At 47.2% G+C, this 24,617-nt stretch overlaps 1 protein-coding gene and 2 pseudogenes across 1 annotated transcript; 2 read left to right on the top strand and 1 right to left on the bottom strand.

Annotated features, from left to right (window-relative positions):
• The first annotated feature begins 2,148 nt into the window (after positions 1-2,148).
• Positions 2,149-12,199, top strand: LOC123083643 (disease resistance protein RGA5-like; annotated as a pseudogene).
• A 1,128-nt stretch (positions 12,200-13,327) lies between these two features.
• Positions 13,328-20,701, bottom strand: LOC123084602 (glycine--tRNA ligase, chloroplastic/mitochondrial 2). The gene is made up of 26 exons (XM_044506114.1): positions 20,646-20,701; positions 20,214-20,334; positions 19,999-20,085; positions 19,811-19,897; positions 19,316-19,417; positions 19,067-19,130; positions 18,501-18,556; positions 17,854-17,925; positions 17,680-17,762; positions 17,481-17,529; positions 17,027-17,089; positions 16,656-16,745; positions 16,494-16,580; positions 16,247-16,321; positions 16,108-16,166; positions 15,804-15,897; positions 15,512-15,730; positions 15,340-15,434; positions 15,105-15,195; positions 14,912-15,016; positions 14,787-14,825; positions 14,441-14,530; positions 14,234-14,335; positions 14,018-14,099; positions 13,834-13,919; positions 13,328-13,700 (listed from the first exon to the last, which is right to left on the bottom strand). Exons 1-26 carry the CDS (start codon positions 20,699-20,701, stop codon positions 13,602-13,604), a joined length of 2,253 nt encoding a protein of 750 aa, XP_044362049.1. The 3' UTR covers positions 13,328-13,601.
• Positions 20,702-20,708: 7 nt separating this feature from the next.
• LOC123084601 (disease resistance protein Pikm1-TS-like) lies at positions 20,709-23,436 on the top strand (annotated as a pseudogene).
• The last annotated feature ends 1,181 nt before the right edge of the window (positions 23,437-24,617 follow it).

The raw sequence follows: 24,617 nt of genomic DNA, 5'->3' as shown, positions 1-24,617 counted from the left end.
CGAGGCAGTGCTCGATGGACTCCTGCACTCGCGCGGTTGCCGCGTCGGCATTCTTCCCCTTCTTGGCCAATTTGTGGTCGTCCGGCCGCCCTTCCGACGCGCCCGGAGTCGGCGCGTCCGGCTTGTACGTCTCCTTGGCCTTGTCGAGGGCACGTCGGACTTCCGCCCACTTCTCACACTTGTCAATGCGCTTGTAGACGTGGAGGTGCTTGAAGTCGGCGTCTTGGTTGTCACCCCGGAACATGGCGAACATGCGCAGCAGCTGCGCGGACGGACGAACAGTTGGCGAACCGCGGGCGCAGGGGATGAACATGTGCGGGCGAACGGCGTGCGTACCTGATCTTCAACGCTGGCGCCGCTCTCCGGGCGAGCCACGACCTCCTCGACGATTCCGTGCCATTTGTTGCACGCCAACTGGATACGCCCCCAATGGTTCGCCATCGCCTTGGCCCCGCGCTGCATGTACACGCCTTTGAAGTAGGGGTCGACGAGCTTCCCCTCGTCGAACTCGGCCTTGATGCGGTCCCAGTACGTCTCCAAGCTTTGGTTCGCGCCGGTGGTCGGGTCGAGGCAGACGACTTTCCACGCTTCGGCGAGGCATTCCTCCTCCTTGGACGTCCATTTGATGCGCGGCTCGCCCGACCTCGCCACCCGCTTCTTTTTCTGGCGCCCCTTCGTCAGAACAGGAGCCGGCTCCTCCTCCTCCTCCTCCTCGTCCTCGTCCTCCTCCTCGGGCTCCTGCGCATCGTCGCCGTAGACGTAGCCGAGCTCGGCCTCCATGTCGCCGCTGAGGTCGACTACCTCATCCTGGGTGGCGAAACCGGGAGACGAGGCGGCCACGGCCGATCCGGTCGCGATGATGTCGTCCATGTCGGCTCCCGTGTCGTCGGCGTCGCCGAGGTGCGAGAAGGGCAGCGGCCCGCGGTAGAGATGTGGCGTTGGCGTGGTCGCGTAGGCGGGGGGGCGGCGAGTAGTTGTATGCTGGGTACTGCACACCGGCGAAGGCAAGCGATGGCGTGCGCGTAGCGGGGTGACCATGAGGGAAGGTCACGTTTGGTTGAACCCGCTGTGCGCGTCGCCGTCGGCGTAGCCGGGCGACGATGAACCCCATGGAGATCCGGCGCCTTGCTGTCCCCAGGGCGCGTACTGGTGGGCGTGGCTGACGACGGGAGCCTCGACAGAAGAGGAGGACACCGCCGCGCGCGCCGCGTTGTCGCGGGCCTTCTTGGCTATCCCCCGGTTCTGCCTGTCGGCGGTGACCGCTTCTCGGCGCTGTACTTCCACCCTTCACTCGGCGTTCGACATGCCCGGCGGCTTCGTTGGAGGCGCCCTCGGCTTCCTCTGTTTCGATTGGGTAGCGGCGCCCGTCGCGGTCGCCGCGGCGCGCGCCATGGTGTATTTCTTCGGCGGCATGGCGGCGGGCTGCGAGCGGGGTTGGCGGGAGAAAGGGGGGGAGAATGGCGGGAGCAAGGCGAGCGAGCGGGAGAGAAGTGAGAAAAGAGGCAGCAAAGCGGCGGGAAAAGGCCCTCGGGTCGCCTCCAGTGCGGGCCCACGCGCCTTTTTCGCTTGCGCCGGCTCCCCAAGCGCCCCCCAGGGCGCCGGGTTCGGCCTGGGTCCGCCGACACCAGTTTTGGCCCGAGCCGGCGAAAAACGGGCTTCTGGGGGCGCGACTGGGGACTTTTGTTGGCGCCGGCGCGGCGAAATCGCCTGGAGAGGGCCTGTTGGGGGCGCGGCTGGAGATGCCCTAAGAGGCAACCTTAGGAGGGGTGAAAAACAACATGAATGGTCTTGTCGCGGCCTTTCTTACAGCATCTACAACTGGACACTTTACCTCCCCCCTAAACGTCTGGGCGGAACTCGAGTGATGGAACAAAACTCACGGGATGCAAAAAACGTAAATTCAGAGGGAAAATGGTGGCCCTTTGTAGGATCAGGAATCCAGTGAGAACTTATCCAGTCTAATCCCAGTGCTTCGAAAGAAACACAAAATAATTTGATCGAGTCTAATCCCAGTGCTTGGAAAGAAACACAAGATAATTTAATGGAGCGCGCATAGGGCCACAGGCATAGCGTTTGAGGACGTAATTTGTACAGTAATAAAGATAAGGCACAAGCACGTGATGCATAGCGTGTGATGCATGCGAGAAGGAGACGAAGAAGAGTGAGAGACACACAACAAAGCCACCACTTCGCTTAGTCTCGTCTGGCCGGAACTCTAGCCATCGACACTCATCTGCGGATGAGGCCACCGGACATGTATGACCATGGCGGCAGCTCGTCGTCCCGGCCGCGCGGCAAGGAGGAGCTGCAGCCGGAGGTGGTTCTCTACACGGCGTCATCAGCTTCAGCGTCGCGCCGCAGAGCGCGCACCTCCGCCGGCCGCTACGCCTTGCGCGCGCTGCTGCATGGCTACGGCCTGGCCGTGGACGAGCGCGACGTGTCCAGGAGCAAAGCGCAGCGCTGCGAGCTCAAGTCGTTGCTCGCGGCTCGGGGCTGCGCCTTCTCCCTCCCGCAGCTCCTCGTGGGCGGCCGGCTCGTCGGCGGCCCTGAGGATGTTAGGCAGCTGCACCGGGCCGGCAGGCTGCGGCCTCTCCTGGACGCCGCCCCAAGGCCGAGCCCGGCCTTGGTCTGCCAAGCCTGTAAGAGGGTCGGCTCCGAACCCTGTGAAGACTGCAGCGACTCCCGCAACAAGATGATGGATCATGGCATTCTTGAGAAGGAGGATGAGCAGGAGAGGGTTGTCCTGTTTTATCCAACCCAAGGTGACACTTCGTTTCTCTCCTTTTTTTTATCCATCTGCTGCTTTTCTTTTCTTGATGCGCTAAACCCTGCTGCTGTTATTTTCTTACAAGTTAGCAAAATAAACGGCATGTGCTTGTGCCTGTACATGATGACTTGGTCGAGCTGACTTCTTCTGCTAGTGAGTTTAGCTGAATAGGCGCAGCCTTGATCTGGTCATGGGATGGCATGACGCGGTGATCGCGGCAAGTACACACACCTAGCTCACATCAAACGTCGTGGGATGGTAGGTTCGGAGAAGAAAGTAGAAAGGTAGTAGGTTTTTGTGATGGAGGAAAGAAGAATGCAATGCACCGTAGTGCACTGCCGATGCGTTAGCTCTGCATATATACAGTTTGATAGTACAGCCATTCCGCAGTCGTGCAGAGGTGGAGATCGTGCGCCTAGTGCGCAGAGAGGGGGGAGACTAGGTCGTGTAGAGAGTGGGCTGGGTGAACCACCAGATATCCGTCGACATCCCGCCATCGTTTGAGCGTCCGGCGGCCGGATGCACAACTGTAGGTAACCCCTTTGTCATCCAGTCAGCAAACTGTTACATCGGGACGTGTAGGACATGGAGCTCACCAAGCGCCACCTTCTCCCAAATAAAATGTATGTCGAGTTTGATGTGCTTGGTGCGTCAGTGATGGACAGGGTTGGCCGCCATGTAGACACCGGAGATGTTGTCACAATACACGCCGTGGCCCTGGGGACGTCGACACGCAGCTCGCCCAGAAGCTGCCGGAGCCAGCAGCACTCGGCGACGATGTTGGCGACGTTGGACACCGTGGCTTGGCGCTTCGAGGACCAAGAGATCAAGGCATCGCCGAGGAAGACCGGTGTAGCCGGAGGTGGAACGGCGCGTGTCGCGGCAGCCGACCCAGTCGGCGTCCGAATAGGCGACGAGGTCGAGTGCTTGCGAGCGATGAAGATGAAGGACATGTGTCCTCGTCAAGTGCTGGTCCTGCGGGTTGTGCATCTAGAGGCACGCTTGCCGGATGGCGTAGGCGAGATCGGGGCGAGTCATGGTGAGATATTGGAGTGCCCCGACCAAGCTTCTGTACTCCAAACAATCGGCAACAGGTGAGGCATCGGATGCATATAGCTTGGCACGTGTGTCCACGAGCGTCGGGGAGGTCTTGCACACGGTCATGTTGGCACGGTCCAGGAGCTCCTCCGCGTATTTGTACTGCGACACGGAGAAGCCAGATCTTCTGCATGTGACGCTGATGCCGAGGAAATAATGTAGAGGTCCAAGGTCCTTCATCGAGAAATCGGCAAAGAGGCGCTGCTGGATGTGTTGGAGGAGATGGCTAGACAAGGCGGTGGGCACGATGTCGTCGACGTATAGTAGGAGGTACGCCAGGCCGCAATCGTGGTAGTACACGAACAACGACGGGTCGGAGCGTGTCGCTGCAAAGCCGACCGTGCATAGGAACGTGGCGGACCTGTCAAACCAGGCGTGCGGTGCCTGCTTGAGGCCGTACAGCTACTTGTCGAGGAGGCAGATGTAGTCGGGGTTGTCGTGGTCAATGAAGTCGGCCGGTTGTTGACCAGTAGACACGCTCGGCTAGCTGCCCATGGAGAAAGGCATTGTTCACGTCCATTTGATGGACGCGGCAGTCTAGCAACGTGGCAATGGTGAGTACGGCATGAACTATAGCAGACTTGACGAAAGGACTGAAGGTTTCATCGAAGTTCACACCCGGTCATTACGAGAAGCCGTGCACCTCCCACCTGGCTTTGTACCATTCCCGGGATCCATCAGCCTTGAGCTTGTGCCGGAACAACCACTTCCAAGTGATAGTGTTGGCACCAGGTGGGCATGGCACCAACGTCCAGGTTTGTTCGCCGTCAATGCCCGGTACTCCTCCTGCATAACTATTAGCCAAAACGGATCGCGCAATGCCGTGCGCACCGATTTGGAAATGGGGAAGACGGTGATTACGTGAGCCTGGAGCCCGTACTTGGGATTTGGCTGGAAGATGTCATTGATGCCGCCGGGTGACCATGCGTTGCGTGGGTGCAAGAGGCCCTCGGGGTTGTGTTGGTTTGGCAGGAGGGGGAGGTGACGTAGATGGCGATGGGGTTTCGATGATCGGAGGTGTGCGCCGAGAGGGAGGTGGAGTTGGTGATCGGATGGGGGTGGGTGTTGGTGATGATTGGCACAAGGGCGTCGAAGGCGCGGTGGAGGTGGCCGCGGCCGTGGGCACTGGTGAGGTACTAGGGGTTGTCTGACGACGTCGAGGGCCCTGTGATTGATAGATTTCATCACCATCAGCCGACACAGGAGTTGTGGGTTCAGTGGTGCGGTAGGGAAGGAGTTTTCGTCGAAAACTACATGACATGAGATGAGAACTCTGCCGGTCGATGGGTTGTAGCAACGGTACCCTTTGTGGTCCGGTGAGTAGCCGAGAAACATGCATGGCCTCGAGCGAGGAGCTAGTTTGTGAGCAGTGGTGGCCGTGGTGTTAGGATAGCATAGGCACCCTTACACGCGCATGTTCGTGTAGTCTCGGTGAGCACCGAAGAGTGGGTAGAATGGAGTGAGGTTGTGCCGAGGACGGCATGGACGTCTGTTAGGTGTTCAATGCTTTCACCCAGAAGGAAAATGGCATGGAGACGTGGATTTCAAGGTTGTGGACAATGTCATTTAGGGTTTGTAAGATACGTTCAACGTGGCCATTTTGTGGGCTAGTGTAGAGGCACGACATGAGGAGAGCAATGCCGTGTGTGGAGAAGAACTCACGGGTGGAGTTATTATCAAACTCGGCCCATTGTATATTTTAAGTGTTACTATGCTTACGTTAGACTAGTATAGACTCCCTCCTCCTCCCGCGACGCCCCCCCCCACGGGCGCACGGAGGATAACCCTAGCCGTCGGCGGGGCACTCCTCCTCCCTCCACCCCTCCCTCGCCGCCGCAAGGGGCTTGACTGGGCGAAGCCCGGCACGCGCCGATGGCGGGGCTGCTCTTCTTCCCCTCACGCGGGTGGCGAGGCGCGAGGCGGCTCACCCGAGCCTGGGTGCCACGCTGGGCGCCGGGCCGGGCAACATGATATCCCTCCGGGGCTGGTCGACGACGGCGATGCGGCGGTGGCGGGGGCGCCTTGGTCTCCAGGGATGGTAGGTCAAGGCCAGACCTGGGCCTGGCGGCACGGGTCAAGGGCGGCGCAGGCTACAAGCCTCTGCCCTTGCCATGGCCACAGGGGGTGGTGGTGCAATGCAGCAGCGGCTGGCCGGGGGGGGGGGGGGGTCAGCCGGGATCCAGGAGCTACAGCGGGAGGACGACGGTAGGCATCGCAGATGGGCTCCTCGGTGAGCTTCCTTCACAATTGGGGTGGTCCTTGGGATCTCTCCTTGCCGGTGAGCGGATGTGTGTTGGTGGCCTCGCGTGGAGCTGCCTTCGCTGTCGAGGTGGGGCGACACAGGAGGTGTCCGGTGGGGAGGCAGGCTGGAGGGATGGGATACGTCGACGAGCTTGGGCCACACCTCACTGGCACGGGGGTGTGTCGGCCCGGATGTGTCCGTTCCCCCTCCTCCCCCATTCCCCGGCCGTGTGTGGGCTGACGCGGTCTCTTCTATTGGGTGCATCCTTTGGCCTAAAGCCGGTCACTTTGGTCGGCCTTGGGAGTGTCTGCATGCAGGGCGATGGCCCTAGCGGCGGGAGTCACGGTGTTCACGGCCGGAACTTGTGCCTCGGATGCGGGCGAGCGGCCATGGCCATGTGGGTGGGTGGTCGCTGGTGGTTGGCGGAGCTAGGATGCGTCGGAGGGGTGAGCGTGCTAGGGTAAATCACTTGCCCAATCTTTTATTGGCCAACGGCGGCGGCTTCCATGGACATCGTATCTTTCATGAAGGCTCCGTCGCGGTGTCCTTACTCCTTCGAGTTGCTCTGGGTGAAAACCTGATCCTTGGGATCGGATGGTGGCTGCTATCAGTGGTCGTTCCCTTCTAGGAGGCACCATCTTGGAGTCCTTGCTCCATCATTTTCCGCCTCACCTCTCCTCGGAGGAATGGAGGTATCCGTTGGCTCCAAGCGGTTCGTCCTCACTCATATGTAGTTGCTTGGTAGTCATTCGGGTGGTGTGGCGGTGCTCGGCACCTTTGTATCTTGCCTTGGGTGTATGTGTTGCGGTGGTGGCGTGAGTTTGTATCGTGGTGCTTGTGGATCGTTGCTTTATATATAAAGCAGGGCAAAGCCTTTTTTGGTATATTTGGGTTAAAGTGGTGGGAGATGAGGTTCCCAAAAGATAGCAAAGTGGGGAGAACTTCAGACACCAGGGAGTGTAGTACCCTAGCCTCTGCATCACAACATGCACACAAATAATTTTATTAAATTTGAAAACAAGTTCAAGTCATCGAGTACCAGACAAAACTAAAACTAAAAATAAAACATGACCACAACTGGTTGAATAAAAGTAGGCAGAGCCTCAGTCTTTTATGAACTTTCTCTTTGCATGTGTGATTTTTATGTATGTTACTGTTTATTGTGTGTATCCTACTCATGTAGACAACGCCGGGGGGGGGGGGGGGGTCATTGTGTTTGTATCTGGTATGCTTCATTTTGAGTTAATAAAGTCCACAAATGTCTATAAGCAATTTGTTTTCTCTGCAATTTAAATGCGTTGGTGGATATGATGAGTGAAGTACAACGTAAAATCAATATATTTTGCTTTTTCTAAATGTCAGTTATGTGAATAGAAATAGATGCGAGTGTGACACTTACTGGTAGTTATGTATTACATCCAACACCCGTTGTATAAATTAAATCGTTCTTCCTCGTCTATGTTTCTTTTCAGATGTTTCAATGGGAGGTAGAGGCAGAGAGGTGGATACCAGTTTCAGTGTTTCTCTGGCGCCATGAGACCCCTTCTTAAGAAGCTTGACATGATGCTAGGTCCTCATGGATGCAAGCTGACCAAGGGGGTCAATGATAGGTCGCAACTCCTCAAGATGATCTTGAAGAAATAGCCGCATACCTTGAAGATCTGTTAGAGGTGGAGGACCCTCCCATGGCAGCCAAGTGCTGGATGAAAGAAGGCACGGGAGTTATCTTATGACATCCTAGATTGTATTGACAACTTTGTGCCCCCTGATCAGTCTCTTGGCTACAAATCTGACCACAAGATGACTCATGTTAAGATTTCAAAGAGGCTCAAGTGGCAGAAACAGATTGAATATGCAGCTCTTGATGTGTCAGGACATGTAATCTCCAAAACCATCCGTGTTGATGTAATTTGTGCTCCCAGGAGGCTCAAGTGGTACCAGCAGATTGTTGAAAAGGTATCAGAATTCAGGATTTATGCCCAGGAGGTGGTTCGACGGTATGACAGATACCAGGTCCACTGTTATAGCACCTCGGTGGCAAGTAGATTTTCGGCCATTGGGCCTATGATGCCAATGCCGCCACAGCCTTGTGAGAAAACTTGTTCCGGACTAGTAATTGATGGTCGGATGAGCAAGTTTATCAACTCCCAGCTGGCTAATGATGAGAATCGGCAGCTCAGGGTGGTGTCTATTCACGGATCTGGATGTCTTGGTAAAACAATGCTTGCCAAAGTGTTGTATAATAAATTGGGGAGGCAATTCCATTAGCGGGCTTTCATCCGGGTGTCCAAAACGCCTGATATGAAAAGGCTTTTCCGCGACATGCTCTCACAAATCCAGCGAAAGCATCCCCAAGCAAGCGAAGACACTTCTGATGAACTTCACATTACTGCTGAAAGTATCAGGAATTATCTACATGCCAAGAGGTACTTATTTTCCACATGCAAATAGTATGTACTAGTTGTATAGCATGGTATGTACTGCTTATTTTCCACATGGTTCAGAATCGCTACAGGTGCTGTTTTGTTTTTCACAAAAAAAAGGCATGATGATATATAGTCAATTTCTGAAAAGATGTATCTCCGACAAGATTTACAGTGAGCTGAAAAAGCTTGATAGTAAGCGTTATAGTACATTATTTTTACTCTTCAAGTCAGCACTAACTTGATGCTGGTAGTAACGTACATTTAACTTCAGGTTAATACCATAAGTCCTGGACATGTATGGAGCAAAATTTCATTCTTTCCTAGCATATCTAACTGCTGTTACTGTTAGCCTGACGCATAAATGTGACATGTGTGAATTCTTGACATGCAGGTACCTAATCATTGTTGATGATTTATGGGATACATCTGCATGGGATGTTATTAATCAGCTTTTCCCCAAGTGTAGTCAAGGAAGCAGAATAATAACAACTACACAGATCGAAGATGTTGCATTAGCATGTTGCTGCGATGACCCAGAGCAAGTTTTTGAGATGAAACCTTTGGATGATGATCACTCAAGGAAGCTATTCTTTGGCAGGCTTTTTTGTTCTGAAATTAACTGTCCTGAAGAATTGAAACAAGTTTCAAGCCAAATTGTAGAAATATGTGGTGGTTTGCCGCTAGCCACCATCAGCATTGCTAGTCTTTTAGCAAACCTGCCTTCTGTATCAGTGGATTTAGTGACACACATACATGATTCGCTAGTGTCTTGTTTGTCATCAGATTCAGCTTCAGAAAGAACGAGACAAGTATTGCACCTCAGCTACAACAGCCTTCCTCATTACCTCAAGACGTGCTTGCTCCGTAATCTTCAAACATGACCTGGTCAGGCAATGGGTGGCTGAAGGGTTTCTTGCTGCAAGTGAAGGTCAAAATATGGAACGAGTTGCCGGAATGTATTTTGATGAACTTGTTGATAGAAGATTTATCCAACCTGTGTCCATCAACTTCAACAATGAGGTGGTGTCCTGCACAGTTCAGGCCATGGTTCATGATCTTATTGCACACAAGTCTGCAGAAGAGAATTTCGTTGTGGTAGTAGATCACAATCGAAAGATTTTGGCACTTTCTCATAAGGTCCGTCGACTATCTCTCCAACTTGGTGATGCAAAATATGCCAAGATACCGGCAAACATCAGAAAGTCACAAGTGCGTTCACTTGGAGTTTTTGGATTATCAGAGTGCATGCCTTGCATTGCAGAGTTCAAGCTTGTCCGGGTTCTGAACCTTACTTTCCGGCCATTATAATGGTGACCAAGACCTGACCATAGATCTCACTGGGATATCCGAACTGTTCCATCTTATATATCTGAAGATTGTTTGTGATGTCTGCATAAAACTTCCAAACCGTATGAGAGGGCTGCAATGTTTGGAGACACTGGATGTTATGGATACACCAAGAGGCACTTATGTTCCATGGGACATTATATATCTCTCACGCTTGTTGCACCTCAGTCTTCCTCCTCACATAAATCTGCTGGATTGGTCTATCGGTGACGATCCGAGCCTTTGCAGGCCGAACCTCCTGCAGGACCTTTGCATTTCTACACCACTTTCTTCAGATTACGACCGTCTGAAGAGAAGCATGTATGCTCTGGATTATTTAAGGTATGGACATGACAGCCTGAAAAGTATAAAACTGGTGGCTCACGGATCCTCGGTTAGCTATGGTGATGCATCAGACGCAAGAGTTGAGTGGATTTTGGATAAAATTACCCACCATGTCCAGAGAATTGAGGTCTCACCGCACAGCCCCGTCATATTTCGCAATATGCATTTGTGGACGATCCAACTTGGCAAGTTATGCATTCTGAAGATTGCAGTGGATGGACTGTCAGTAAATGATGTTGATATTCTTAGAGGGTTGCCTGCCCTCACTGTTCTGTCGTTGTATGTGGAGAAGTCGCCTAATATTAAGATAATCTTTGGCACGACTGCTGGACTCACAGCTCTCAAGTACTTGAAGCTGAGGTTCATGAGTGGAATAGCTTGGCTAAGATTTGAGGCGGACACAATGCCTAATCTCTTGAAGCTCAGGCTCGTTTTCGACGTCATCCCCCAAATGGACCAAAGACTTGAACTTTTTTCGGAGTCTGAGCAGTGGAAACAATATCGACATGGTACTGCATTAATCAGCATCGACCATATGACAGGCCTTAGAGAGGTCTCCGCTAAATTTGGGGGTGCAGCTGCTGATGTGAAGTATCTCTCAAGGATCGGCGTAGTTAGTAATCATCCGAGCAATCCTATAATTGACGTGCAACATGAAGTGGATTCTGGTTCCCATGGTGATAAAAGGTAGTGCCGAGCTACATGGTTGTTGTAACTCTTCAATTCTTCTACCTAAATTAACTGTTCAAATGGTTGTTGTAATCTGCAGGATATCAGCAAGGTCACCGAAGTCCACTTCCTGCCCGATGGATGTTCCATTTCCAGGTATACTTTTCTGACAGAGACAATTTGCCATCAGGCTTCAGGTGACAAGTTATTACCCGTCAATTATTAATTTGTCGACTTTTGTCAGGAGCGGGAGCTGATGGTGGTGGAGAGGTGTCATGGAGCAATATGATTGGTGTGATAGGTCGTGATCTCTTCATCTATTGCCTTCACCGCCTCTCCAGGTGGGAATATGGCGCCATCGCCTCCCTCAACCGTGATTTCAATTCCGTGGTTCGCAACGGGGACATCTACCGCCTGCGTCGCAAGAACGGGATCGCAGAGCACTGGCTCTACCTCTCTTGCGGTAATAATCCTCCGGAGTGGGAGGCTTATGACCCGTCCACTGGGCGCTGGATCCAAGTGCCCAAGATGCCACCGGCTCAATGCATCCTCTGGGAGTCGCTCGCTGTAGGAACCGAGCTGCTGGTGTTTGGGAGTGAAAGGGTTGCCTTGAGATACAGCATCCTTACCAATTCATGGACAGGGCTGGCGGATGAGATGAACACCCCGCGGTACAGGTTTGGGTCAGCAAGTGTCGGTGAAAAGGCGTATGTCGCGGGAGGCGGTGATTCTTCTTATGGTAATGTATTGAGCTCCGCAGAGATGTATGACTCGGAGACACATACTTGGACACCCCTTCCCAGCATGAATAGGGCTAGGTACGGATGCTCTGGTGCGTTCATGGATGGCAGGTTCTATGTGATCGGTGGTAATAGCAGTAGCCGCGAGCTATTGACAAGCGGTGAGGAGTATGACTTAAACCGGCGGTCATGGAGGGTCATCGACAACATGGCTCAGGGGCTCAGCATTGAAGTTGTCAACATGTCAACATGGTATGCTCCTCCGCTCATTGCAGTTGTCAACAATGAGCTTTATGCTGCTGATTACAGTGAGAATAATGATTTGAAGCAGTATGATAAGCTCGACAACAGGTGGATCACTCTTGGCAAATTGCCTGTACAGTCTAAGCAAAATGATGGCAGGGACATGGGTTTCCGAGCGTGTGGTGAGCGGCTGATTGTTATTGGGCGTCCAATCAATTCTACTGATGAAAAGGTGGTTGAGATTCATTCATGGACCCCTGATGGGCAACCGCCTGTGTGGAGTTTGTTTGCCACACGCCCATACAGGGGCCACCAAATTCTGTGTGCCGTGATGGCTTGCTGAGACGGTGAACTGAATAAAGGTTCAATGCATTCAAGATATGAGTAAGTTACTTACCTTGTCCTTGCTTTGTACTATAATTTTTACTTTATCCAGTTTGCTCCATGAATTGAATGACAGAGTTTCCGTTCATATTTCCATGCAGTGCGGGCTGTGTCTCATTCTCAGTCTGAATTTCCTGGGAGCACTCCGCTGATGATGATATAAAAAGAGAAGACATGAATGAGTTCCAGAGAAAGTGCCTGCAGAAACATCCGAGTTTTTAGTCACTAGATGTTATTTCCAGTTGTAATTTGTGTTCCAATAATGTTTTGATGCTTTCTACGGTCTTCATCTCCATCACCCAGCTTTATTTGTTCAGTAAAACAGAGCTCTCAGTTACTTTTCGAACATCGAATTCAGTCTCTAGCTTGCCCTATTTTTTTGTTCAAGATTTTTCAAACTCTGAATAAAAAGCAATTTGGACCCGATGATATTCAGTCAGCTGTTCTGAAATGTATTTACTCGTAGTTTGGTATAGATTAATTTGCTCTAGGAGTGTGAAATCATGATTTTTCTTTCAAATTGTTTATTCTTTTAGATGAAATTGTTTATTTCTTGAGAGTCGTAACCTTCAACCGAAAATAAAGGAAAGGCTGAACATGTTTTTCCTTCTTTTACTGCACTTGCAATACTCGTGTTCCGTCTGACATTAGCTAGTGGCTTTGGTTCAGTTTACTTAACGCAACCATATCATACACGGGTAAAAAGCAAGTCACATCACAGACATTGTTGCCGGAAGAATTCAGCAACATTTTGGTTTAATACATAGGAGTACAAACATACATACATAGGTGCCCTTACTAAAACAACTACGTATGTTACTGACCCGGATTATAGTACAACTACAACAACCCGGCAAAAGCTAACTGATATTTTTTGCTACAAGATTAACCAAAGTGACCAGGAACCAACAGACAAAAGGAAGGAAGGCTAGCTGCAAACATTTCAATCTTCTTCAAACAAAGTTATACATCGACTAACAAATCTCAACATCAAGGAGCGCCCGCCCGATCTGCTTGAAATTGGTAAGATCTAAATGAATGCCAAATAAATTTTCTCTAGGTCACCATCCTCCAATCAAAGACAACCCCAGATAATGTCAGCAACACAACACAGAAGAAGAAAATGCATTTAACAACTAGCATAAACAACACCTCATTTTGTCTATTGGTTCGTCTTGTAGTTACACCTCATAACTGATACCCTCCAATCAAAGACGATCCCTTGTAGTTACATTCTCATTCTTCTCCCAGTAAGTTTCCACCAGATGAATGACCAGTAACAAAAGTACAAAAAAATGGCTCCAACTTAATGACACCAGCTCAAAAATGGGACGCACGCTCTCAGCTCGCTTCAAGGCTAACTAAAACCCTGGTAAAGCCGAGAGGTCGGCTATCCCCTTCGTCAAACTCGCAACCTTTTGTAGCAGTGCCAGCCGGTTGTTGCGGATCTTCTCATCTTCCTGTCCAATGGGCGCCATCACGAGATACAAACAAAGGTTAATCAGCAAAGTCACATGTGCATCTACACACCGTCAAACGGTAAAATGATATGAATCACAATAGATCTGGAAAACAAAGAGTTTCTACTCTCACCGCCATGACAAAAACATTGTTGAAGAAATCTTCCAAAGGCTGTATCAGAAGCAGGGAGGCCTCGACGAAGGTTTTGACGTCAACACCTGCAAGAGCGGTGAACAGAATAGCGCAGAGGTGAGCTGTATGAACTGTGTGGACCTGATACATGTCGCTTTGAGAAATGAATATAGTCTTCTGTTACCAGGATGGATCTTGTCGACAGCCTCCAAATAGGCGCTCCACAAGGCCTTTTCTTCGTCCTTCTCGAATACGCTTGTGTCAACCTGCATATTTGCATTCATGGTGAGGCAAGTCGTCAGTAGATGCTACAGCAGCAAGCTTAGCTCCTAATTCAAGCTGCGCTCTGAGTTTGTTACTCAATTGTGATGGCACGTGTCTACGTAAAAACAGCCAGTACCTCCCAAGCAGACTCGATTTGCTTCCCACGTATAATTCGAACTGGCCTGGAATACGCCTCAACGATTTTTGGGAAATCTTCAGTTCTTGAAAATGCTTCCATCTGCCAGTTTCCACATAGCAAGACCATCACCACAAACCCAGGATGCTTCCACAAATTTCAGCAGAGGTGCTAAGCACATAAAACTTGAAAACTATAATTTCTTACTTCAGCTGCCGTTTGTGATGCCAGATAAGGGCAGTTCGCACGCTCCATAAGCACCGACCGAACTATTTCATAGTTAATTCCCTCATCCACCTGATGAAAAATGAGGAACAAACGAGTCATTTCAAAAGACATGAAATTTACTCACATATAGTCTATGTACTTCATCTGAACTAAAACCACAACAAGAATTACGCAAAGTTCTAGTGTAGTATGGAACAGAGGGTGTATCTTATATTTCTTTCTCAGTACATCCCAAGAGGGTAGAATACAAGAATCTCGGAGAAGAACAGCCTTATGTGTAATAAGTAATAACTCTATTGTCATTACAGGTGAAGGAGATACATACCAAAAGTTGTTCCAGTCTCCGTGTTACAAATTGCACTACCTAAGAATAAATTTGATCAGAGTTGTCAAAAACCATGTACTCATATGAACATAGTAACATAGTGATGATCTGAAATATATACTGACCTCATTTATAACGTCATTGTCTATTCTTATAGGCTGCACCTGTGCCACCAAGGTCAAGGCCTTCGTGAGGTCAAAGTTCTTCTTATTATCAACCAATATTTGAACCTGTATAAAATATATTATCAACTAATACTTGTACCTGTATAAAAAATATTATATATGTAATGATATTTACAGTTTCAGCTCCCCTTACCAATCCATAAGAGATCCTTCTCAGTCCAAATGGATCGTTCGAAGAACTTGGCTGACATCCAGCTCCAAACAGACCCACTAGGCTGTCCAATCTGTGAAAAAAAATCATTAGCAGAAGCAAGGTTCTCCGAATATCATAGTTCTAAATAGTGGGCTATGACTCGAATATAGCAACATTTTATTTTATTTTCAGTTTAGCATCTGTTTAACGATGTCAATATATGTGTAGGAAGTACCTATCAGCAACCGCAAGGACTATGCCAACATCTGATTTTGGTAAAACATCGCCAGAGAACCTTGGAAGTGTTATCTCGAATAGTGCTTCTGCAATCTTTGACATGAAAATTTGCTCAGCCAAAGTTGAGGACCAGCTTAACTTTCCCTATTAAGAGTTGGCAACAAATGTACCTCTTCTGGAAGACCGTCCCTTGAAGCATAGTGGCGTGCCATAATTCCAGCGAGTGAAGTTAATTCCGTAACAACGGAAGTGGCAAGATCTGACATAGCCAATGCAGCTGCATCTTTGACAACTGGGATCATCCCCTCATTTATCCCGAGAACAAGGGTCACCTCTGCGACAACATTTTCAACACGCGCTGTTTTGTCGAGCATTGTACCAAGTTTTTCCTATTCAATGTGATGCAGATAAAATAAGAATAAGCAGAACACAAGAAACCAAGGAAAATTCAGCATAACTCACATGAAAGAGAATGCTCTTCAGCTGGCCTCGGAATTCAGACAAATTCTTTTGTGTATCCATCTTATAAAAGAACTTGGCATCCTCATACCTTGCCCTGTATTTGTACGCCAATTCAGAATGTATATTTGTCTAAAGTTCTCTTTACAAATTAAAAAAGGCAGAGGCCAAGATGAAAAACAATTCAAAAATAGTGCTAGTAACTTGACTGTGCTACTATTTGTTCATGCCAAAACTTTGGCTCTAAAACGAAAATTTGCACAGTAAAATAATGATTCAGAAAATCTTCATTGGACCTTTGCATAACCTGAGTACAGCTTCATTGCCTTTACGGACCACTTCTTCACTAATAGAACCATTAGCAACCTAACAACAAATGCTGAATTAGAACAAAGACTAATCACTAACCAATTGTAAAGTATATAGAAGTGCAGAAATCATCTCACGGTAATAAAATATGGTAGCAGATCGCCTGTAGACTTGGAGGTTACAGGAAAATACCTCTGGTGTTTCTGCATGACCTGCAGTTGTAATTTTCATTAGAAAACATGCATGTTATGAGATAATTCCTTTCAGTTGAGTAATACTTAAAGCACAAAACATGTCATTGGACTTATCATTTGGTGCCTGCATCATCAGAACCAAAAAAATGTAGTGTAGTTTATAGGCATCGCTGTCCAAATCTGAGCATACCGTTGTTAACACATCTTTCGGAAGTTCTAGGAAGGAATCATCATATCGTCCAAGAATGGGCACAGGCGCCTCCACAAGATTGACAACCTGCATTGTGGTTTCAAATGTTTCAGGATAACTTCCAGTTTCAACCAAAACAATATGCCAAAAAAAAACATCTACCTCCTGCAGCAAGCTATCAGGTGCAATGAAATCCCCATCAACTCCTTTAGCCAATGTACTAGGGTCATCCAAGATTTTAGCTCTGCGCTCCTGCAATGGAGTGTTATATAAAAACTGAGGCACAATGAAACCTGGAGTACTAATTAACTAAAAGTATTAACGGAATACTCCTTCAGCCAATTGCATCTTTTCCTTGTTTTCTGTAGGCTAAACAAGTTAGCCCACAAAATTATATTCTCAAGTGAATCAGATTGCGCACAAAATTATAACATTCTGGTATGGAACCTACCAAATGAGCATGTGTTAATGATCTGCAAAAAGAACATGAGATCTCGGACTGCATATGAAAGCCTTATATTTGCTTATCTCACCTGCATATCAATCACGATCCCAGCTTTTTCCACAGTGTGCAAATATGATTCTGCAGTTTCCACCTGAACATTGGAGATAGCAACCACATCTGTTAGCCTGTCACACAACAAAGAGTGAAATCCCTCTACAGAAAATAAGATACTCCAAAGAGGACACAGCAGTTAGTTCACTGGAGTAGCACTTTTTTTTCTCAACAGAGGGAGATTCTGTCAAGAGCATTAACTGATTAGATTTTACTATAATTAACATGGTTTTTGTCCGCAACAAGAGCCAGGACAGATATTATTAGCCTGAAAAGGGAAATGGAACTAAAGTCTTTCAATATCGATCTTGGCAATACAATGTGGGTAACTTGATATGGCTTGACAGTTTACACATCAATATTTATCTCAAAATAGAAGTCAGAACTGGAGTACAAAAATAAATTTATACACATGATTGCTCAATCTGTACCTTAAAATTCGCCAAAGAGGAGTTACGAAGGCCACATGACTGGCTCCCACTGTCCCAATAACAAATCATGGTGGTTTTAAGATTTTTTGTACGGAAAAACACACAACAAAAGGCATAGGAGTTTTATTCCATTTAATCTTTATGCACATCATCACACTAAAAAAATATAAATTAAGTGTATCACACACTAAAATATTACCTTGAGATGCCAGCAAAAGAAAATGGCACAACAAGATCTCCATGAAGTGCCATGATCCAGCGTACAGGGCGACTAAACACAATCTGCAAGTGAAATAACCCCCCAAATGTTACGGAATAGAAACTTAAATAGCATGCAAATATGAATTAAACCTGAAATGTGATCTACACGTACATTTGAGTTCCAGCGCATTGACTTGGGGAATGAAATGCCAGATATAATAGTAGGTAAATCTTCAGATAGGACCTGCAATTCACATGCTACAGTTGTTGAACAGGGGCAGAGAAAATGGAAGCCAGGAACTACAGTATGCATTCTAGCGTGCTAGATGCTGAACGCTGCACCGCACAGCGTGCTGAGCACGAGATTTAAATTATCACCAATCATAAATAGCCAATTATAGTTTCTCATCCTACAAAATACTAACGCGGCAGCACCGGGACATGTCACTAAGTTTATTATGAACTGTGGAGTTTGCTCCTTGACAAATCATAAATAATGTCGGGTGATGGAGTACCTATAATTTTCTTAATCTAGAAATTTTTCCAAAAGTTGTTAAACAAGTTAAAGGCTGATTTCTTGACAAGAAATACAAGCAGGTACCACAGAGAAATTCAGACAGGTTATCATTCTCATTCCCACCACCCAAAAGCTCGTACCTCAAACCCCCCAGAACCAAGGAACACCTTTTTAATTCTTTTGCAAATACTGTTGATGAAATAAGTGTCAAGGAATCATATGCTTTTATCAACAACCAAAGGCCCTACTTACTGCATTTTCCTGATATAATTCTGTCAAAAATATGAAGAATGAAAACTAACCTCATCAGCGTATCGTGCAGACTCTTTGACACGGGCATATATATACTCTGTTTTACCTGGAAAAGAATAAGCTCAACAAAGTTCAGACCTCTTCATAGAACAGGAAACGATTCAAACATGTAGTTCAGTGGAGAGTCTCAATATAGCCATACAGTAAATCAGAGTTAGCATGCTTTTTCTAGAGAATGTAACAAGCGTGTTTGCACATCTTTTCATTAAGTAGAGTGAAGTTACCAGGCCTACAATTTGTGTTTGTGAATTGGATTAATCTAATCAAAATAGTACCCCAGTTGTTTGGTATGAAATAGTTTATGCAGAATAAGAATTGAGAGTTGAACCTAACATTGTGCTAGAAATCCTTCATGGGAACAACGAAGGACCTTTGGATCATCGGTTCCAAGGTAGATCAAGCAGAAATAAGAAAGGGAGATGAAATCTAGAAATCCCTTCCCAATAAGCTACACACAAATGCTAATATGCCACAGAAATGAAAATTTCAGAAAAACAAAACATAGAGCTCGAAGTGAGCAACCAACTTTCTGAAGGCAAAAGCATGAGTTGCATACCGTCGATTTTTCTGTATAAGGAATCTAAGGGAACATTATTTTTCCGACAAAACCCCTCAGCAGCCTGAAAATGAACAGAGAAAAATATTCCTGAATTAGAACAGAGAGAAAGACTTCCAAAACATTATCCCTACTCAGCCTAAATAGAATGGAGAAATATTAAAAACAGGGCAGATAACCAGAGAAACCCAAGGAATACGCAACAGAAGGATACCAGGGATAAGTCCAGCTTCTCGTTGGATAGCTAACCTTAGTGGTTTTTCCCTCTTGGTCAAATGCCTTTGTAACTGGCGGACCGCGTAACTCAACCTCTTCCTCCATTTGCTTCAGACTTAGATTTTCAACAACAGCCTGCAAAATAAAGCTGAAACTTGTATAGCAGCACAAAACAAACATATTTAGTAAAAGATGACTACCAAGATACCTCTTCTTTAAGAGATGTCGTCTTCTTAAAGCCTATCAATTTTCTATTAATTTACATACAACACAAAAAAAAGATATATTCTAACTCTGTCTACAGTTCTGTTGCTACTAAGGAAAGGACAGATAACCCTACTGACTGATTTCATGTTTCTCCATCATGCACTTTGCACTGGATATGATATTTCATCAAGCTTATTTTTGTCTCAAGGCATCAGAAGTTCAAACACTGTGCCCGTGGGACTAATATGATGATATAATAATCCATTGAAAGCTGGTTGAGAAATTAAATGTAAGATAGAAGTGTCAAGCTGGTAGTTATACCGCTAATCTCCGTGGTGTCCCATAGGAGAGCACCTTCCCATGGCTCAGTCTACGCTTCCCTAGTATTTGAACTAGAGATTTCTCAAGCTGGGGAAGATCAAAAGGACAGAATCATAACTTAAATGTTCAGCAAGTATAACTGTGTTGTTTACACTAGGATGGAAAACCATGTTGAAATAGAAACTTACTTGTTCAGTTGCTTCTACCACATCATGGGGCGGCAACTCTTCTGTTCCTATTTCAAGAACAAACGTCTGTGCCTGCCCCAGCACTTCCTAAATGACAGAAACCAAAGTCCAAGGTCAGAAGGTGTGTTTGTTGGATGTTGTGACATGTACATTCACAACATTATATGTTTAAAAATAACACATTCGGCAATACATAGCCAATATAAACTAAATACCTTTCTGCTGAGCTTTTCAGAGACATGGGGGTATACAAGACTAGCCTCTTGGTAAGTGCCCAGTGGATAACCAATTTCTTCTCGTGTTTTCAACCAAAGTTGAGAACATTGACGAGCAAGACTGTGCATAAAGAGTCAGCATTAGAATTATATTTTGATTTAAATGCAAAAGCTAAAAAAGGGAAATTACTGGATAAACACCAGCCAAGAATAAAGAATGGTAAAGCACTAGAATATGGATGCAGCTAACTCGAAACAAGCGCATATCAATGAGGTTAGGTAATAAGTACTCCCTCCGTAAAGAAATAGTGATCTAAACGCTCTTATATTTCTTTACAGAGGGAGTAAATTTTATTGTACTGAAAAAAAAACGAGGATCGATGATGACCGAGGATCAGCTTTTGAATGTGATCAACAACTTGCCTTAGGTACCTGGTAGGACAAGAAGGGAGCACAATGGCGCAGCCGCAGTTCAAAATGGCATCCATTGTTGGGATGGGTGGTGTGGGCACAACAACCCTTGCCAGCCTTGTGTATGGGGAGATTGGAAATAAGTTCCAGTCCCGGGCTTTTGTGTCCGTCACTCCAACTCCCAACATGAAGGAGGTTCTCACAAGCATTCTCAAGCAAGTAGGAGCTGAACCCCCTGCTGGCACCCAAGCAAGGACAGAGGAAGGTCTTATCCACGCCATATCGAATTTCCTAGATGACAAAAGGTGTGCAAATTATTATTAAAGTTTAAATTTAGTTAATCCTTTTAGAAATATTTACTGCCAGGTTCAGGATTTCAGTCCTGGATTTCTAAATTTAATTTGGTCAAGCTGCCTACTAATTACTATCTTGTGCAACCAACTTGCCTTAGGTACCTAGTAATAATTGATGGCATATGGCATCGTGGAAAATGGGACATCATCAACAAGTCTCTTCCACAAAATAATCTGGGCAGTAGAATTGTCATGACAACTCGCATTGATTCTGTAACAGGAGATGATTTCGCTAATAACGAGCTCTACATCAGCATCAGACTGAATCCTAAATATAGTCTCTTGTCGATAAGCAATCCTGAATGGAGTTCTACAAAGAGAAGATGGATGTACAGACCTGATGAGGAAGATATTGCCACTCGGATGAAGCCTGACATGGTTGGAGAAGGTTTTGACTGTGACCATCCTATTGTGCGCATGTGTGGTGGTGTCCTGTTAGCACTACTTTGCATGTTTTCAGCAATGGCAATGGTCCTCCGAGAGCAACAAGAACAACTAGGGGTACATGTAAAGGCACGTGATGTGCAAGATATCATTGAGAAGCAAGTTAAGCAAAGTGGAATTCAGAACACTCCAGGGTTTGAACCGTTGGTAGAGAGCTTGCAGCTTGGCTATGACGATCTTCCTCACCATATGATGAAGACCTGCTTGTTGTACTGCAGTATATACCCTGAGAATTACTGTTTTCCCATGAATGATTTGGTCATGCGATGGGTCGCTGAAGGATTTACTTATGAAGTGGATGCAGCAAAAGATTATCTCGAAGAGCTTAGCAACAAGGGTTGGACGATGCTGCGGGCATATGACAAGGCCTACCAAATGAATCCGGTGATACGAAATTTCCTTAGATGGAAATCGCGTGAAGATAATTTCATTGCTTGCAGTTCCGATATCACATTGGCAAATGCATGTGGAAACCATCGGCTGTGCATCGACGATTATCGAGTTGATGGCAGTGCGATGGACTGGTCCCGATCTCTTGTTGTTTTTGAAGGTGCTAAGAGATATGTCCCTTTAGAGAAGTTGGAACGTGTTCGGGTGTTGGATCTTCAATATCATCAGCAGTATCCTGAATTGCCTGTTGGTTATTTTCGGGATTTTAATGTCAGAAAGGCTCTTGGGAATCATCATGTGAAGGATATATGTGCACTGCTCCGTATAAGGCACCTATTCGGCCTAGAGGGGACGAAAATTAGTGAGATACCGAAATAGCGAGGCTACTGTATTTGGAGACTTTGCAGGTACGATTCACATCGATCACAGAGATACCCAGTCAGATTGGAGACCTACAACAATTGAAGACTCTAGTCATGAGTGACAACCAAAATCTGACAGAGCTACCCAGGGTGATTGGAGACCTGCAACATTTGGAGACTGGATTTGAGTTACAACAGCACGCTCGGAGAGCTACCCCGTGAAATCGGGAACCTCCAGAATCTGGAGAATCTGAACCTGCATGCCACCAAGCTCAAAGAGCTACCTCGGGAGATTGGGAAGTTGCAGTATCTAAAAACGCTGGAGGTGGGCAGGTCACGGATCACAAAGCTACCTAGTGAAATCGGTGACCTGCAGCATTTAGAGACCTTGGGCCTGAGTCGGAACTTGGAGCTCGCGCAGCTTCCTCGTGAGATCTGGAAACTGCAGAATTTGAAGTATCTGATGTTGCATGATACAGGGGTGATGAAGATACCAAGGGAAATCGGGGTGCTAAAGAAGCTGGAGAAATTAGGCGTGTTCGTCAGTGTACTACCCTGGGAAGTTAGTCAACTTTCGAAATTGGAAGGATTAGTGCCTGAGTGCATCCGCCAAGCTTGGAAGATTAGTCATCTTGCGTCCGAGTTAGCTGGGGAGGTCCTGTCCATTCAAGTGGATGATGTTGGTGTTGGCAGTGATTTGGGCGGTCTAATTGTACGCAAAAAACACATGAGCATTCCATGGTGGATCAAGGATCACTTGAGCGACCTTGGGTCCTTGGGACCTTGTGTTTTGATTTTCGGCCGAAAAAACCAATTTCGGCCGAATTTCGGCCATTTCGCTAGGGCCCGGCATATGTCTCTGTCGGCCAAAAATTTTGGCCCAATTTAAATTTTTTTGGCCCAGCCCAGCTTCCAGCGAGTTCCTACTGTGGATCGGGTGATACAAAACGAGGAGACCGAGCGGCCTAACCCTAGAAAGATCTTTTCCTCTCGTTCTCCTCCTGTGTGCGCCACCGCCGCCGCGCACAGGGCTCTTTTGGTTCTCCGGCCAAGGCGCCCCACCTCCAGTGTCCCCTAGCTTCCTCCACCTCAGCCACCTCCTCTCTGTTGTTTCTCCAAGGCTACGGCATGGTGCTCGACTGCTGCGGCAAAGGAGGTGACCGTGCACGAGCGGACCAGTTCAATGCAGGCAGGAGCACGGAGCAGCAGCAGCAGCATCAAGGGCGACAAAGATGGTTCGAACTGATGTTAGTATTGTTATAATGTTACGTTGGAGGCTGATGGTTGTTGGACGGATGCAGTTTTATTAATCCCTAGAGCTTATTTGCTAAATATTGTATAATTCTCCCGATGGTTCTTGCCTTGCTGTACTTATGCTCTGTTTCATTTCAAATTCTGTTCAAATTTCACCAAATTTCATCCAAAAATTCAAATTTTGTTTGCGAAATTTCGTCTGAGATTTTGCCGAAATATTTGAAATGTCCGAAATTCGATCATTTCGGCCAAGGACGAAAAATAATTCAAACCGAAAGTCAAAACTGACACGTACACTTACTTGTACCAACCGTCGTCTTGATTTGCAGGTTAATTGATTGGTTATTTCATCATCGCAATCATCTTCAACTATATACATACATACATATATGGCGGCTATTCATCTTTAGCCTTGCTTGCTTCCTCCCTTGCTTCGATATCTCCTGTATCCATCCTTCCCCAGAGGGCATAAGATTTTACCACAGCAAGGAAAATGGGGAACAACCCTCCTCCTCCGGCTGATCTGTTGTTTGCCCATCCAAGTTACTTATGCAAGCTTACAAGTTAGGTTTGTGGACGAGCACCTGTATCTGTATCTATATCTGTCTGTATGGCAGGCCGGTGTTACTCCTTATTTCTTTTCGGTGGAACACTTTGAAGGGGCCGGTATTGTCATGTAACTTGATAATAATAATCCAAGCAGGGAGCCAACACTTTGCTACTCTATTTCATACTAGGTTTTATTACGCACTTGATTGTTACCCAAACTCTTGTTGTTATTATTATGTTGTAACAACAAATGAATATATGTGACTGTTTGTTTGCTTGCTTGTAATCGAAATCGGACATTATTTATACCTTACGACCGCCCTCCCATCCCGCCCCGGTTTCGGTTTGAGCTATTCTGGCTAAACCAACCGGGCTTTGTGGACGCGGTGGGCGCTCGGTGGGTGGAGGCCTGGGGAAGCCCGCACAGGTCCCTATCCGCGATTGACACCTGGAAGTTTTGTGATAAACTGTCCCTACAGTTCATGAATGGTTGGGGGGCCAACCTTGGCCGGACCTTAGGGAGCGAAAATCCACTCTGCTAGCATCCATTCAAGCCCTAGACGCCCGGGCAGACACCACCGGGCGCTATGAGCTCGAAGACCAGCTATCGGTCATATACACCGACGAGGAGGCCTATTGGC

This window comes from Triticum aestivum, chromosome 4A (genome assembly GCF_018294505.1).
Source record: "Triticum aestivum cultivar Chinese Spring chromosome 4A, IWGSC CS RefSeq v2.1, whole genome shotgun sequence".
Taxonomy (NCBI): domain Eukaryota; kingdom Viridiplantae; phylum Streptophyta; class Magnoliopsida; order Poales; family Poaceae; genus Triticum; species Triticum aestivum.
Note: the sequence above shows the minus strand (reverse complement) of the source record. Positions and strands in the feature narration are given on the sequence as shown.

Bases quoted from the DNA above. Each gene is read 5' to 3' on its own strand.
- LOC123084602 (XM_044506114.1), bottom strand. From the start codon at position 20,701: ATGGATGCCATTTTGAACTGCGGCTGCGCCATTGTGCTCCCTTCTTGT. The intron at 16,322-16,493 runs GTATGCTCAGAT...TTACAACTGCAG, and splicing joins CGAAAGATGTGTTAACAACG to GTCATGCAGAAACACCAGAG. The intron at 14,100-14,233 runs GTACTGGCTGTT...GCAAATATGCAG, and splicing joins AAATCGAGTCTGCTTGGGAG to GTTGACACAAGCGTATTCGA.